Source organism: Mastacembelus armatus, chromosome 24 (genome assembly GCF_900324485.2).
Source record: "Mastacembelus armatus chromosome 24, fMasArm1.2, whole genome shotgun sequence".
Taxonomy (NCBI): Eukaryota; Metazoa; Chordata; class Actinopteri; order Synbranchiformes; family Mastacembelidae; genus Mastacembelus; species Mastacembelus armatus.
Genome location: NC_046656.1, coordinates 16,564,925 through 16,580,591, shown reverse-complemented (window position 1 = coordinate 16,580,591; position 15,667 = coordinate 16,564,925). Strand labels below are relative to the sequence as shown.

The following is a 15,667-nucleotide window of genomic DNA, read 5'->3' as shown; positions in this document are numbered from 1 at the left end:
TATGAGCTGTAATTTACTTCTGAAACCTTAAGTTCCATCTCTACAGAGCGTGTGTGTAATTAGTTTTGTAAACTGAATTCACATTCAAGAATTACAGAAGGCACATGTAAACAGCATTTGCCCTATATTCACTTTAGCGCCAAGCTTTTCATTCATATTGTTAGTCAGTAATGAAGTAGCCCCATATGGGACAATCATGAACTCATACAGTGTGCTAAAAGATAACAATTAAAACAGCTATCAGGAAGACTCATAGAGAGCAAGACAGTGAAGTAGCTAACAAGACTGGAATAGCTATTTTAAGAACAGCTCAACAAGAAAGAGAAAAAGCAGAATTGACTATTTCTCAAAAATAACTACAGGCAGTCATATTGCATTTAATATTAATAGTGGTAATAAATCATGAGCTGTAGAGAGGACTCTCAACATTCAAAGACTACTCCATGATGGAGAGATAGAACTGCAAAGGCAATGAGAGCTACACAACTCCTTCAACCAGCAGATAAGAGCATTATTGTTTCATTGGTCATGGAAAGTGATTCATGAGAAGTCAAGTGCATACCAACAGTATGATAGAAGTATCTATCTAGACATTTTCAAAATATGTATAATGCACTGGCCTGAATATGAGATGGCGCATTTTAAGACAACCACCCTGGTTGGACACACACCCAACTCCCCATTTTTTGGGTAAAGAATATGAAAAAGAACACAAAAAGCAGGTATACTATAGTTAACACAGCACAATCTATTTGACGTGTTTTTATATGTCTTTCTAATTCAGCCCAAGGACACTCTACATTGGCGTGTGAATTCTGCTGTTTAGGGGTGTTTCCCAAACTTTCTACTTGATTTGGGAGAGTAGGTGTTGCTTTTCTGTTGTTTACTCTGCCCAGAATGTCTTTTGAGCTTATCCCCCTATAACATCATATTCTATGACAATATATGGTAAGCCTGTGGATAACTCCTGTATGACACATGAGGTTGACTAGACTCTAGCAGCTGGCCAACTCTGGCACTCACTACCAGACAAGTTAAAAACTGCCTATCCATTTCTACCATGTATAAATACTGTATACGATTTGTGGTTTGTTGAATCTCACCTGTAGGAGCAGTTTTCAGAACAGGGGTTATGTGCCCGCACAATCACAAAGACATGCTGGAAGTGTGAGCGAATATTTTTGGGAGTGAAGGGAAGTGCCCCAGGTTCTTGGAACACAATCGTGACGATATCATTCCCAATATGACGCTTCCGCAGCAACTGGAAAAGTTCAAGAACAGCAGAAGAAAGAAGAGTTAGACATCAAGGTGTATTAAATCAGGCACAGACAAAGAAAAACAATGCATTGCGTTCAACTTGTTGAAATATTAAAATAAAATATACACTGTATCATAGGAGTCCTGTAGAAATTGAGTGTTGAGTATAATGTCCAAAATGACTGACATTATCATAAAGTGTGAGACTTTGAATTAACAAACCTGTTGCTTATTGTTGGGTGTGTAGGGCAGCATGGTGGACACATGGAACATGATCTCGTAATCCTTGTAAGTAGTGTACAAGGAATGGGTGCCTGTTGAATCAGCTGACAAGGACATAACTACATGTGAATTTTTCAGGCATTTAAATCAGAAAAAAAAAAAAATACAATATATTTGATTATCTCAAATCTCTCTGATTAGAACTGATCTTCAGATTGGTTTGGTTTCTTGGTCTGTACTCAAATTTGAAAAAACCATTACACTGTATTAGCAGGTTTCTGATGAGAATATTGCTGGCATAAAAGAGTACAAAAACACAATGACCTAAAAATACATTCCAGGAACACAGAAAACAGTTAATCAGAGAACTCTTATCATCCAACATACCATATTTCTCTCTGGGAAACATTTCCATTATAAAAACCTAAGTATTAATCATGACTAAGCATTATCCTTATGTTCCCCATTTATCTCTGTTGCAAATGCTGATCAGATAGCACAGTGTTCCCTAAGCTCTTAAAAGGCTCTGGCCCTAAAGACAGCCGGTGCATGTTAATAACCACCTCCACAGTCTAGCAATGCACTCTATTCAGAGAACAAAACAGTCGCAAGGTGTTTTAAAGGCCATTCTTTACCTAGCAAGATTTCCTCAATTAATTACACTCCTACAGGGAGTGATTTGCATGACTGTATTTAATTTACTAGATGTTACTGAAGGTTGTATTTTATGTCAAACTTTACTTAAATGATAGCAAGATGGTATGGAGCAGAAAATCAAAAACAGAAATGTCACATAGATGAAAGTAAAACAAAAGAAATATGTACAGATGCTTGTAGTATCAATAGGCATTTGTTTTCAGAGCTAGTGTTAACATTATCTGCTGCTCCACTATGCTTGTAAGTGAACTTATTTCTGTGTATGTACATACTCTTGGTGTCCAGCTGAGCCCGATACTTGGTAAAGCCCTTTAGTCTAACCCTCTCCCCAAGCAGATGAAGGAACTCCTCAAGTGCAGGACCAGCTGATTCGTTGTTGTACATCTCCTCCTCGCTGCTCTGGCCTGCCATGCAGTACATGACCCCCACCTTCCGCTGGAAACTCAGCTGTAGCGAGAACAATAATGAATAACTGGAGACATAAGTATATTAGTCTGTAAAATTCATGTCACAGTAAACATGTTGGCATTTTAAGAACAGCCACCTTGAGTTGTTGTGCAGTGATCGCGATGCCATTTTGCAGCAAAATCATGCTGACATTTACAGGGGTTCTGGTGATTGCATCAGGGAGCATGAGTATCAAAGAGCTTGGTTTGTCTATTTCTTCCTTTTAAGGTTAAGGTGTGTGTGTGTGTGTGTGTGTGTGTGTGTGTGTGTGTGTGTGTGTGTGTGTGTGTGTGTGTGTGTGTGTGTGTGTGTGTGTGTGTGTGTGTGTGTGTGTGTGTGTGTGGCTATACACTGTGAGGGCTAGTTTGAGTTTTAAACCATGGTAGTGAGGACATTATAGATAAGACAGGACATTTTGGCCAGTCTTTACATTCTGACACACTTTTAAACAGTTGTATTACAAAAAGTGTGCAGAGATAGCTGCACAAAAATGTATGTGTGTGTGTTTATGACATGTGAGGGTGTTATTAATATTAATTCAACTAATAATCAGTGGAAGTGAATGGTTAAATAAAGCAAAAATTATAATTCCGCTCCACAATGAGATATACTTCCTTTAGAAAACAACAGCTACACATAAAATGAAAAAATTACTGAAAATAAATTGTACTATTTGTACACAGTACACGATAAACACTGGGAAACGCCTGTCTTTAGTCTTTAGCTTAATATTGATCAGTCATGCTGAATGCATCAAAAGAAAGACGATGACAACAGGAAGTCTGGGTAACACTGTCTTTTCACTGAATGGATAGCAGCATAAAACGCATTTTCCCCAATATGAGGAATCAAAGGTCAAACTCAGTTGGCTCACTGTCTCCTTACCCCCTGCTCATCCAGCTTCATCAGCTGCTCAGTGACCTTAGGTGTGTTGAGTGCCAGGCGTAAGCAGTGAACATTCAGTTCAGGCACCAGATACTCCAGCACCTCTTTAAGAGGCAGGCCCCGAGCTAGACCATGCTTAGATGTGGAAGGTACTGCATCTTCCAGGATGGAGCCTCTCAGGGTATTTAGCTGAAGTCAGCCAACCAGAGGGAATCAAAACAAGAAAATACGATATGAAATGCAAGGATCAGATGAACAACAATTTTTTTCAAGCTGATTTTGAAACAAAACACCTATAATTTGTAGATTTGTGAAAACAAGTCAAAAAAGTCAATAACAGTATAATTTGACATTTATATAGTTACCATTGCCTAACTAATGGCCTTATTTCTGCAAGAAAAACTGAACCTGTCAGATAATTTTTACCTGTATGTACAGGGTGTAGAAAACTTGACAGCATGTCGGTTGTGCTGCTATAGTTTCTAAAGTGAAAACTTTTAGACTTCAGGCTAAAACAGACTTTAGGAGGACTTTCATAAATAAGTCAGGACCTTAATTTCTATCATATATACAGCTAGATGTCTAGAGTGGTCCCATGGCTACTAAAATCAATTATGAATATGTGTATTGTGTCTGTGTGTCTTTACATAGTTTTTGGTAGGTCCAGCATTGGTGCTAACACCCTCAGGGTTAAACAAACTAAAGACAAGAAGCACTTGAGAAGCTGAAGAGTGGACACTCACTGTCCTCAGTGGACACTGGACTTACTGCTTAGTGCTACCCACTCACTCCGACATAGACATACTCAGATATATCTATACCTGCCCTTCTCCCTGGTCTGAAAATAGCAATTTCAGAGGAGAAGGGAGGCAAGAGAATGGAAGAAAATAGATAAAAACATAGCACAGTAGGTCGTGCGTCATCCCAAGAGATTGGAATGGCTATTACTCATGGTGCACTTCAGTACGAGAGCAGCGCTTTTCCTTCACTCAAATACCTTCAGCACTATTTTAGTCTCGTTTAGCTGCAAAATGGCTCAGTCCTTCACAGATGAAGGCTGACAAACATGGTCGGTGGGCGTTCAGCTCAGGGAATGAGGACATGGGTCTGTGGCTCTAGGAGAAGATGATAGCAAGAGCTGAAGGAATTTCTTTTCACTGAAAACTACAGATTGAGAATTGTGAATAAACAAATTTTACAAATGAAAGAAAGAGTAATAGAAGTGGTGTTAAAGAATGGAGGCTGTGGGATCTAAAGTCTTCAGTTGTATCTGCCAACCTTGAGATGAATGCGGCATAATGTCTCCATCTGCGTTTTTCAATAAGCAAAGCTAGTCATGGATCTTATAAGTTAACTCCGACACAGGAGATTGATTATTTACATATACATCAATACAACAATGAGCTCTATACGTGTAAATGTGCATATACAGTAAGTGTAAGAGGTCCATGTGTCCATTTTAATGTACCTCACTCGTTCTGAAGATGACTCTGTAGTTGTACTGCTGGCCATGCTCCTTATGTTCCTCCAACTTCTCCCTCCGCAGACTCACTGCCACTGGGCCCAGGTTCTCATCTACCCCTAAATAATTCCAGTGTTCTAGGGAGAGGAGGAATGGGATTTGAGGCAGGGGTGGAAGAAGATTATAGCCAAGAAAAGGGGAAATTATAGAAGGAAGAATTTGCATACATATTGTGATAGTGGTCTAAAATGAAGCATGCCTGTAAGTAGAAAATGTAATTTTCTCTGCCAATTAACCCTCTGGGGTCGACGCACGCGCCGACGCGTTTTGACGCATCTTTTTCTGATAAGGCCGAAACAAACTTAAATTACTCCGTCAATTCTGATCGTACAGATAAAAGAAGTATATCATTCAAATCTGTAAAGGGTCTAGTTTTAGTGGTATACCATCATAATAACAACAAAACGTTGTGCTTTTTTTAAATAAAGAAAGCCGACAGGGTGCGCTCTCGGACTTTTCTGTCTCTGTCATTTCTCTTCACAGACGCGTAAATAAAACAACCAGAATCTCAGCGAATACTTGGCTCCTAAAAATAAGAATTATATGGCTAGAAAGCTTGAAATGTTTTCTTTTGAGTGAAACAATTCAAGTCGAAAACAAATCATCACTTTTTATTTAATCCATATGAACCTAAGGAGAAGTCCGTTTTTTCCCGTCTCACCTCATTACAGGTAATGCGGTCCCGCCTTATACACTGTCCACTGTTCACATGTAAATAATCTCAGGTGAACCAGGTAAATATGTGCACGCCCCCGAGAAATGACACAAAATATCAAACTTCATCATAGAATTTACTCACTTTTTCGACGCGTTTGGATGATGGCGCGTTACGCACGTGAAGCGGCGCTCCTTACATTCCTCACAGAGACAAACAGTTTACCTTGTCCTCAGAGTAAAAACACTGATTTTAACTCAAATGAGGATCGTTTGGCTCCTCATTGTGTTGTATTGTACAGCACTAATCCGTCCCATCTACATTGACTGAAAGGCTCATTATGCGCGCCTTTGTCTGGACGTTCAGTGCGTCTTTTGTGTTCTCAGGTAAATCACATGACTATTCATCCTCAGACACACCCTCTTGCATATGGCCTTTCTGGACAAAAAGTGTCTTAGAAAATTTAAATCAGTGTATTGTTTTCTGTGAATGTGTGAACAAGATGACATTCACAGCACTCTGAAGTAAACACTTTAGCCTACAACATGCTGGTCTCCAAAGTCTTGTGAACCAATGTTCTGTTTGTGTTTTATGGTCTTATTTCAGTGAGTAAAAAATTGTAGTTTTTCACTAGCCATGCATAAACACTTTTTTCTCAAAAACACAATAATGTATAAACTTGCTGCTCACATATTATTGTAGCCAATTTTGTGCTGATTACAGTGTTATTAGACTTTAGACATTAATATGTTTAAGAAACACTGAAAAAAGCACAAATGTCAGGACATGTCAAAATTTGTCCAGGCCCCAAAAACCCCCTCAGACCCCAGAGGGTTAAAGGAATATTTTTCAACAAAAATTCTGAAAACACAGTATAAGATCAAAAAGATTTAAGATACCAGAGAGAGAACAGCAAATAAAGGTCAAGATGGTTTTAGAAATAAAAAGGCTTAACCCATCCAATTTTGCCTACCTCTGAGGTAGAAGTACTTTCGGTAATAATAGGCGCCAAGGTCAACATGTTCCACAATGTATCGTTTGGACCTGTCAGCATGTTGGCTTGGCCCATCCTTAGGTGCCTCCAACACAGCCACACCAGCATTGGTAAAGTGGGTAGTTAGGGTGGCATCCAAAGGTCCTTCCTCTGTACTACCAGAAGAACTGCTTGAGCTCCCGCCACTTCCTATACTCCCCTGCTGAAGGATAAAATACAAGACTAAAGTAAAGCAAATGCATATTCATAATGCAATAATAACCTTTTAAATTATCTTTAATGCCAACATTTTTATGATAACCAGCAAAGTCATGATTTAAATGTGTAAAAACTGACCTAGACCATATTCAGGAATATTTACAGGAATTAAAACAAGTAACTATAGAGAGTACACACATTTTTTTTATAGATCATCATCTTATTCTTGTTCAAAACCTACCTGTTTAGCAGGAGAGATGTTCTTCTCACCCTCACCACCAATCTCATTCCTGAAACAAGGGCAGCTGAGCACCAGATCATTGCTCTTGTCATCACCAGGGTCCAAAGCAGGGTTTGTACCATGTCCTCCTCCTGTCCCCTCCTTGCTTAGCTCCTCTTGTGAGCCACAGGGTGACCCATATGCACCACTCTGATTGGAGGAGAGGGAAGACGCGGCTGAAGCAGAGGCAGCAGCAGCAGCTGAGGCACCAGTTGTGGTGTTCTTGCGTTTGGATCCAGACTGTCGACTTTGGATGGCCTCATTGAGGTCAAAGAGTAGAGACTGGACATCAAAATGGGCAAAGCCTTTCTGGCACTTCCAAGGTTTTGGAGGTGGGCCACTCTCATCTCCCTTCCCCCCATCTTCAACATCTGAGCCAGCCCTCGATGTGTCACCCTCCACCTTCACACTGCGCAGCTTACGGAATATTGACTCTCCACCTGTCTCCGATTTTGACCTTCTCTTTAAGTGCTTCTCTCGTTCCTTTAGCCTGCTGGCAGGACTACCTCTTGCTGGACCTAGAGGTCCATCCGGCAGGTCTAGGGCAGCCTGTTTTATGGGTGCTACAGTAAGGAGCTCTGTTAGCCTCTCTGGAGCTGGGCTTCGCTGATCAGGGGCCTCAGAGGTCTGGTATCCCTTTAGCATGTCAAAGAAGCTCTCGCCTGACACACCATGCTTATCTATGGATGAAGTGCTGCCATACTCACGGTGCATTGGTGTCCACCCAGAGAAGGACCAGCCCTCATTACCATCCCCATCTAGTTCACTGATAGTTATATCACTGTTACTGCGTTGGCGGATACGCCTCATGCCTTTGCGAGGTGAGCCCAGATAGCCATCCGGTGACAAGAAGCGATTATCCTTTCCTTTGCTCTGCATCTTGTTCTTTAGTGTGTTGTGGATGTTGCGCAGCATGGATGAGTCCTGTGGACTTATCAGGTGGCCCAGCTTGGCTGACAAATTGCTGTGGGCCGTGCCGGCTGACATCCCTCCTCCTCCACTGCCACCAGCACCACTACCACCACTTCCTCCTCCTCCTCCACTACCTCCTCCCCCACCCCCAAGTCTTTCTCTATCCCCACTTCCTGATCCTGAAGAGCTAGTAGTGTTTGTAGAGCTAGGTGAATCCGTTTCCACTGTGATATGCCAAACACCTCCTCCTCCCCCATCTTTCCTTGGGGGCCAGTCAGCCACACGAGCCCTAACACCCATCTTGGGGACGCCGGGGTTGGTGCCAGTAGTGGACGACGAGGAGATGTGGGCGCTTTCACTACGGGGAGGTGGTGCCCCTCCATTGGGCAGTCGCAAGCGGCGGGTATAGAACTCATCAGTGGCTGGCACTGAGCCCCCAACAGAGCGCTCTGTCTGAGAACGTTTCAGACTGGTCATGATGGAGAAAAGGGTGCAGGGAGGGGAGATGGAAGGGAAAGACAGGGATGGGGTCCTGATGGGTTTAGATTTGGGTAAACATAATGCTGACTGAATGACGTGACAGAGTCTCACAAACACATCTGGTGCTGGAGAAAGGGGAAAGGAAAACAAACATAAATAGGATGCAATGCTAATCAATGACAATCAATAGTCATCATAGTCAAGAAATGAAATCAAAAGTCTCTCATAAAAAAAAGATATTGCAACATTGGCTTGATTTTAACTTTTACAAATTAAACAGCAAGTACTAAAAAAGTAAAACTTACTGTACATAAAACATGAAATACTGATTCCAGATTGTAAGTTTGTATTAAAAAAAATGTAGTGAAACTGTACCTTTCCAGGGCTCAATGAAAAGAATTTGTTGAGCTTTCACAGCTGAAGTGTCTAAATGGCCATCCGCAATTCAATCATGCCAGAAGATAACTCAGTTCATTCTTGATGGGACCATCCCAGCAACTGAGAGTAATAGTACAGAGACAGAAAAAAAAGGGCAGAAAACCAGAAGAAAACAGAGGAACAATCAGAGAATTTAAGTTAGAAAATCAGCACTACAAAGTCAGCAATGGGAAACTGTAGTATTTCTAAGAAATTTAGAAGAAAGAGGCCTGTAATATCATGTACCTAACAAAGACAACTGAACCTGAAGCAACAATCAAAATGAGGCTATATTTGAGAAGCCAAGGATATTCTATGTGTTCAAAAGACCAATACTTCAGGGCCATAAAAGATGATTCACAAGTTTTCTCAGAGGTCAAGCCATCCAATTTTTCCACATTGATATCACTTTACGCTGCCTGTGGGAACAATCACTGCTATGGCCCTATGGAGAACTTTGCTCAAACTACTCCATCAGGGTTTCTCAGTTTGGTATCTCAAACCCATACCAGGCACTCAAAGTCAAGAAGGGCAACACATAACATGCATCTGCTGAACTGATTGTGAGCATTGTTTTTACTACAAGTCAGTATTCTATCACTGCAGCACTTATTTGAGTATAAGGTTTTTTTTCCTTTCAACTGTCAGACACCTAGAAAAGTAAGACCTACAATCTCTTGTAGGTCTTGTAAGTAGCCATTTCTAAAATCTGGATTTTCCTTGAGGAATATTAATGAAAGAACAAAATTAACATTATTGCGGCCACTAATGAAAGAGCTGAGAAGATACTTTAATTTGCCTGATTATGTGTGTACTGGTTTGTCTATAATGGCGCACTACCTCTCACTTCCAGACCAGTTTGTATCACCATGGAGATAAGAACTTGTGCAGTGCGTGTTTCTTTGACTGTGTGTGTATATTGTACGTGTGAAAGAGAGACAGAGAAAAAGGGAACAAGTCCATCGATTCCTTCACTTCCCACAGACCTCACTTCGAACTGTTTGTTATTGGTACTAACTCCACCAAGTATCAAAAGAAACCATGAAATTGTTCTCACAGAGAACTGTTCAGTTTTACAAATATAGCACAGACAAAATGGCAATCACTCCCATAGTCTAAGGTTGTTTTGGAAAATTCACTGCTATCTCATTAAACCAAAACTACCTGTATGGATTAATATCACTGCTAGTAAATGAGGAAATGTTTTGATTTGTGACATGAATGAGCTAACCCCTTAACAAATATCTGAGGTGCTTTTTTGTGGTATTCTGTGGCCTTGAGCCGAGCACTCGTGACACTACTGTATCTACTCTGCCCTAGCACTGCTTGTAAGTTTTTTAAGATTGGTCTGCTAAAGCAGCATGACATCTCAATCTCAGTTTTGGTTTGGCTTCAAATATAAAAGCGTTTGAAGTCTAACAGGGAGAAGCTCAAAGCAAAAGCTGAAAGTCTCTCTAGGTGCTGGTAACCACATGTGTTATTTGCAGACACACATACCACATAGCCTTGTGTTGTAGGAACATTTTTATACTATAAAGAGGCCACTCTGTTTTCTGTTTGAAAGTATATTTAAAAAAATAAATAAATAAAAAGACAAACACACTGTAATTTTTTTTTTTAATCTCACAAGCAGTCATGTGTGGTGTATTAGTACAACCAATATCCAATTATCTCGTGTGTATAATAATTAAACAATATCAATTGATTCCCTTAAGAAATTGAGAATTGTGCAAATGAAAAAGCATGATTAAAACTGAACCTCCTCAGGGGCGTTTTCAGCTATGCCAACAAAATCAATTAAGCCTGTCAAGACCTATTTTTTTTTCATTGCACATATCAAAATATCAGCACAATACCAGCAGGTTACCACCTTTTTCAAAAAGCTCCTTATATTAGACTCTAATTCACAAAATAAGAATAATGAAATTGATAAAACAATAACCAAAGTTGGAAATGCACAACTCTGAGAAAGTGTGTTCACTTGTAAGCCACTTTACCTCCAGTACACAATATACATTTGACTGGGTCATAAAATGTTCCTCTTTTCTGGTGTGTGTGGTGATGGAAGAGTTGCGGGGTATTGTTTACAGTGAATAACAGATTGTTTCCTAACAACCACAGATTTTGGACCTTATCACTGCAGACAAAGTTTGTCACATGCCATTTGTCCACTTGAGCTACTTCAAGGACTGCAGTACTTTGGCAATGATTCACTACTCTGACTAAAATGTGGAGTTCACAGGACTACGTATGGTCAGTTTGACATTGCCTTATTTATTTTCATAAACACAAAGATAAGAACAGTTATATTATCTTTCATACATTCATTATAGCCACAAAGAAAACACTGTTCTCCTCTATAAGTCCATGCTGCCTCAGTCAAAAAAAAAGTAACTACCTGCAGAGTACTCTTTTCATTCTCTGCTGTGAACTGCAAAGTACTGTTAAATGAGTGTAAATGAGAGTGGAAGAGAAATCAAGACAAAACAGAGTAAGACGGGAGAGACTTATACTGTATGTGAGACTGGGGGTTCAAACGAATGAATGTGGCATAGCTGGCCTCTCTGCAGTCGCAGAGGACCAATTACACTGACAGATACACAGTAACCTTTACCAGTGTCTAAATCAGAGCGATTCCTGAGGTAAATATGTAGCATCGCAGCTCGGTGCAGCTAAGTGATGCGCAGAGTGACTGCAGGCAATGTCAAACAGACTGTTAACACAGGAATTTATTTGCATTTAAACATTACCAAACCATGAAAGCATCGTTATAATATTTGCCAATATAGATACAAACCTGATATTGATATGTAAACATCTAATTTTCTAAACCTGGATTTTCATCTAAATTGCCTTTCCAATGGAAATATTTCTATGAATTTATAGTTGCATCTCAATCATAAAAAAAAAAAAAAAAAAAAAAAAAACTATGAAACTCAAAGTAACACTGATGAGGACTAAAAGGCAATATTTATTAAATAACTTTAAACAAATTAATGAGTACTATGGCTGAGATGAGATAATTACTGTAAAAGAAACTAAAATTTTAAGATCTTGTAAATGTTTGTGGTTGCTACAGTCAGGTTGTAAACAAACAGCAAAAGTATGAGTACGAGTACGGGCCTGTGTGACTATAAATCTGCTCCAGTGCACAGTGAGTCACACACACCTGAAAATAAGAGAGCACATGAGCTAAGTGACTAACTGACTGACAGAGGCTAGTGCTAAAAAATGACTGAAAGACCGAAAATTGCAGGGTGAATTACTGTTCTGTATTCATTAATCAGCCTGTATTGTAGCTGAAAAAGGTGCGTTCGTCACAGGTCTACATTTGCCAAAGATCACCACCTTGCAATCAGAGAGCAATTAAAAAAAAGCCAAAAAAAAATAATAATAATAATAATAATAAAAGAACCAAAAATATACATATATAAGCTAGTTTATATTAATAATAATATTAATATTAGTAATTATTCTGTTTTAAAGCCAATATTTAACAATTATACACCTGTTTCTCCACACAGACACTGCCGCACCAACTGGTGAGTCAAGTCAAGTCTCGTCATGCTTTACTAAATACTGACAACACTTAAGTGTCTCAATGGGCTTTATAAGCCCACAACAGAAACAGTTCCAGACCCAGCCCAAACTCTCCATGGAGACAAGAGGGAGGAACTTAAACACCTTTGGACATAAAGAAAACAATGACAAAAGCCTCTCAAGGATAAATTCAAATAGAAAACTTCTCTTCTTGAATGACTAGGGATGCAATAGGAGCTGCAAGTGGGAAAACGCCAATTACAAATAGAGAGAGACTGACTCAAACTTTGACAGCATGTCTGTTGAAACACCTGCTGCCAAGATGCTGCTGGCCATAGGTGTGACTGTAAAGACATTTGCACTGGGTGTTAACAAACCAGAGGTAACAAAAAAGAACCCTAAGACCAAAAAAAAAAAAAAAACATGGGAAAGATCCAGATTATTACTCAGTCTTTCAAGTGCCTCTTTCGCTGTCTCGCACAAACACACACACACAAAGGACCCAGATGATTGTTGCATCACATCACATATTTAATTTCTCACCTAAGTCATCTTACACAGACTGTGCAGCATTAGTGGCTGTCAACTATTCAGTTGGGGTAATGTTTATGTGAGTGTGTGTGGGAATGCATATTGAAGTTTCAGGCAGAACCTTTCAAAGTAACTGATCCAGATATTATGTATTCTGTGGAAACTGCAACACACACACACACACACACACAAAAGCAGTGACTGATATGCCTTACTCACATCCCTAAAACTAAAAATTTTAACCAAAATGCAGTGGTAATGTCAAAGCTCTCGAGTCAAAACTTAACAGAGTTTACCTAAATGTTACTTAGCCATGCTGCTTTTTATCTCAGCATGTCTGAGGGCATATAAAGAAATAGCAGGCCAAGACACAGAGGAAAGATAAGAAATAAGGAGCAAAAAATAAATAACTAAATCAAACATTATTCTCTTTGAAAGCTGTCAGGCTGCAGGCAGTCCAACGTGGTGGAGTTTCAGCTCAGAGCCTTCTAAAGTGAAACTGTAATTGTGTGGAAAGATAAACGTGCTTAGATGTTTTCACTCCCTCTGCAGAGCTTGGCAGTAGGGTGGGGTCTCTTCTCTGGCTCACTGAAATGTAAAAGGGGTTTTTTGGGTGCTCTGAAGTCTGCTGTCATTGTCTTTTTCGCTTGGGTATGAAATTGCAAAAGCTATCGCTTAATGGCCACAGGAGGAGATGAGCATCAAGATTTGACTGAGTGATGACAGTTACTTGTACAATTGTTACAGTAAGTGGCAGTCACTTAGTGATAGAGTGGTGGGATAGCAGTGGAATATATTAATTTTGCTATAGTGATAGCTAAACTGCTTTACACCACAGTTTTGTACAGTACTGGTCAAGATAGATTAACATTTTAAATATTAACTCTTTTCTAAATTAGCTTCCAACTGTCTCATTAGTCAAACAGATGTTTCTGAAGAACTGAGTAACAAATACAGTACATCTAATTTCCATATCAGTGACTCTTTTCATCATGTCCCCATTAACACTTATATTAGTGACTTTATTAAAATCCTCCCTCTCAGATTTCATGAAAGCTGGTATAAGACATAAAAATATGCAAATCCGACTGTGACATAAACAGCTGTCCTTTGACTGTGGGGGCTGACTCACAAATAACCCCAAAGATAAACAGATAAAAAGTTTCATGTTGATAGGCTCACCCTGTGGAATTAAAATCGATGTAAAATGAAACAGCCAGTTAGAAAGCTCCTTTCAGACATGTAACTTCCCTCATCACTAGATTGCAAGCTTGTGAACACTGTTTTTAGTGCTTTTAAGCATCGCATCTCAGCAAATACAGTAACACACACACACTTTGCTCCATCCCTATGGATTAACAGCTATGATGATGCCTCTTTCTATGGTGAAAACAACAGATAGGGTGATGGAAAATAGAAAGGACAGGGATTCAGAGGAAAGAACCTGAGGATAAGTGCCACTTAGTGCTCAGTGTGCAACCATGACACAAATGACACACAGTGGCCTTCCAACATCTCTTGCGTCAATGTGCATGTAAGATTTATGTTACAGTAAAGAGCTGGTTAACGTACATATATTGAGAATAGGAACATGAAGGAGGATACATCTGCTTCTTCTGCTCAGCAACCAAAGCCACAAAACATTACCTGTGTTTAAGACTCCTCTATTCTGTTCTGTGCTCAGCGTTAGTGTGTTAATGTTTTTTTGTTGTTCAGGATTACTGCTGAAAGGCAATGCCAGTTCGATCTCTATAGACAAACTCTTATGAGCTCACATGCAGCCAAAAATCCACAATATGAAGTAATGAACTACTGCTCTCTTCATCCTTCCTGCTGCCTTGAAATCACTCACACAACACAGTATATCTGGGTCACATGAGCTGTGATGAATCAGGTCCACATGGCCAGGTGCTCTTGTGATGGCTGATCTATTATTTACGGAAAGCAAGAAGGATTTTGGGAGTGTGAGGGTTAGTTGGTCCACTAGTAAAGTGATTTTTCCCTGTAGGCTGTTCTGTCATTTATAGGTTAATAATAACATTAACTGTTTTACCACACAACTTCCTTACCCTCAAATTGCAATATCTTTGAGTTATGCACATAACAGTATTATACATGGAGAACTGTTCTTTAAATTCAGATACTGTAATTTCAAAAAATTGCCAGCATTACTCTTCCGAGCAAAAAAGAGCCACTCACAGGTCCATATTTCTACTGGCTGAATTAGATGATTAGAGCAGGAAGTATTTTACTATAGTTCCACTGATGACCGGTAGGTCCACTTGAATCTAATTGACATTCAATTGTTTTAGCCTTTGGAGCCTTGATATCACAGTATATGGCTGTGCAATCCACCAGGTGTAGGTTGAGTTTATTCTGTTAGAGTGGTGGGATATTGTGCCAGATCCTTCTGTTCCGTGTCATTCTGCTGAGGAAACCCCATTAAACAACAAACACATTTGGTTCAAGCTGTTCACCCATCCATGAACCAGACAGGCTGCTGCTCAATGGACTGATGAGACATTGCAAAGGTTTAAACAATTCCTGTAGCACAAATCCACAGAGCATACAACAACTGTCCTAACAGGGCCACTGCAAATAAACGTCTGAGTTTACCAAAAACATTAAGTCAGTGCATTTATTTACTTACTGTAGTTTTGGAATAAGCAG

At 39.7% G+C, this 15,667-nt stretch overlaps 1 protein-coding gene across 6 annotated transcripts in view; it reads right to left on the bottom strand.

Annotated features, from left to right (window-relative positions):
- sipa1l1 (signal-induced proliferation-associated 1 like 1) overlaps window positions 1-15,667 on the bottom strand; it is a 61,585-nt gene that overhangs the window by 18,818 nt on the left and 27,100 nt on the right. For all 6 annotated transcript variants that reach the window (XM_026318279.1, XM_026318278.1, XM_026318280.1 and 3 more), the window contains 8 exons: window positions 8,885-9,007; window positions 7,079-8,634; window positions 6,619-6,841; window positions 4,937-5,067; window positions 3,469-3,657; window positions 2,409-2,583; window positions 1,480-1,583; window positions 1,104-1,261 (listed from right to left, as the gene is read on the bottom strand). In XM_026318279.1, coding sequence (XP_026174064.1) covers window positions 1,104-1,261; window positions 1,480-1,583; window positions 2,409-2,583; window positions 3,469-3,657; window positions 4,937-5,067; window positions 6,619-6,841; window positions 7,079-8,506 — 2,408 coding nt within the window. In that variant the 5' untranslated portion in view covers window positions 8,507-8,634; window positions 8,885-9,007. The remainder of the gene's footprint in view (window positions 1-1,103; window positions 1,262-1,479; window positions 1,584-2,408; window positions 2,584-3,468; window positions 3,658-4,936; window positions 5,068-6,618; window positions 6,842-7,078; window positions 8,635-8,884; window positions 9,008-15,667) is intronic.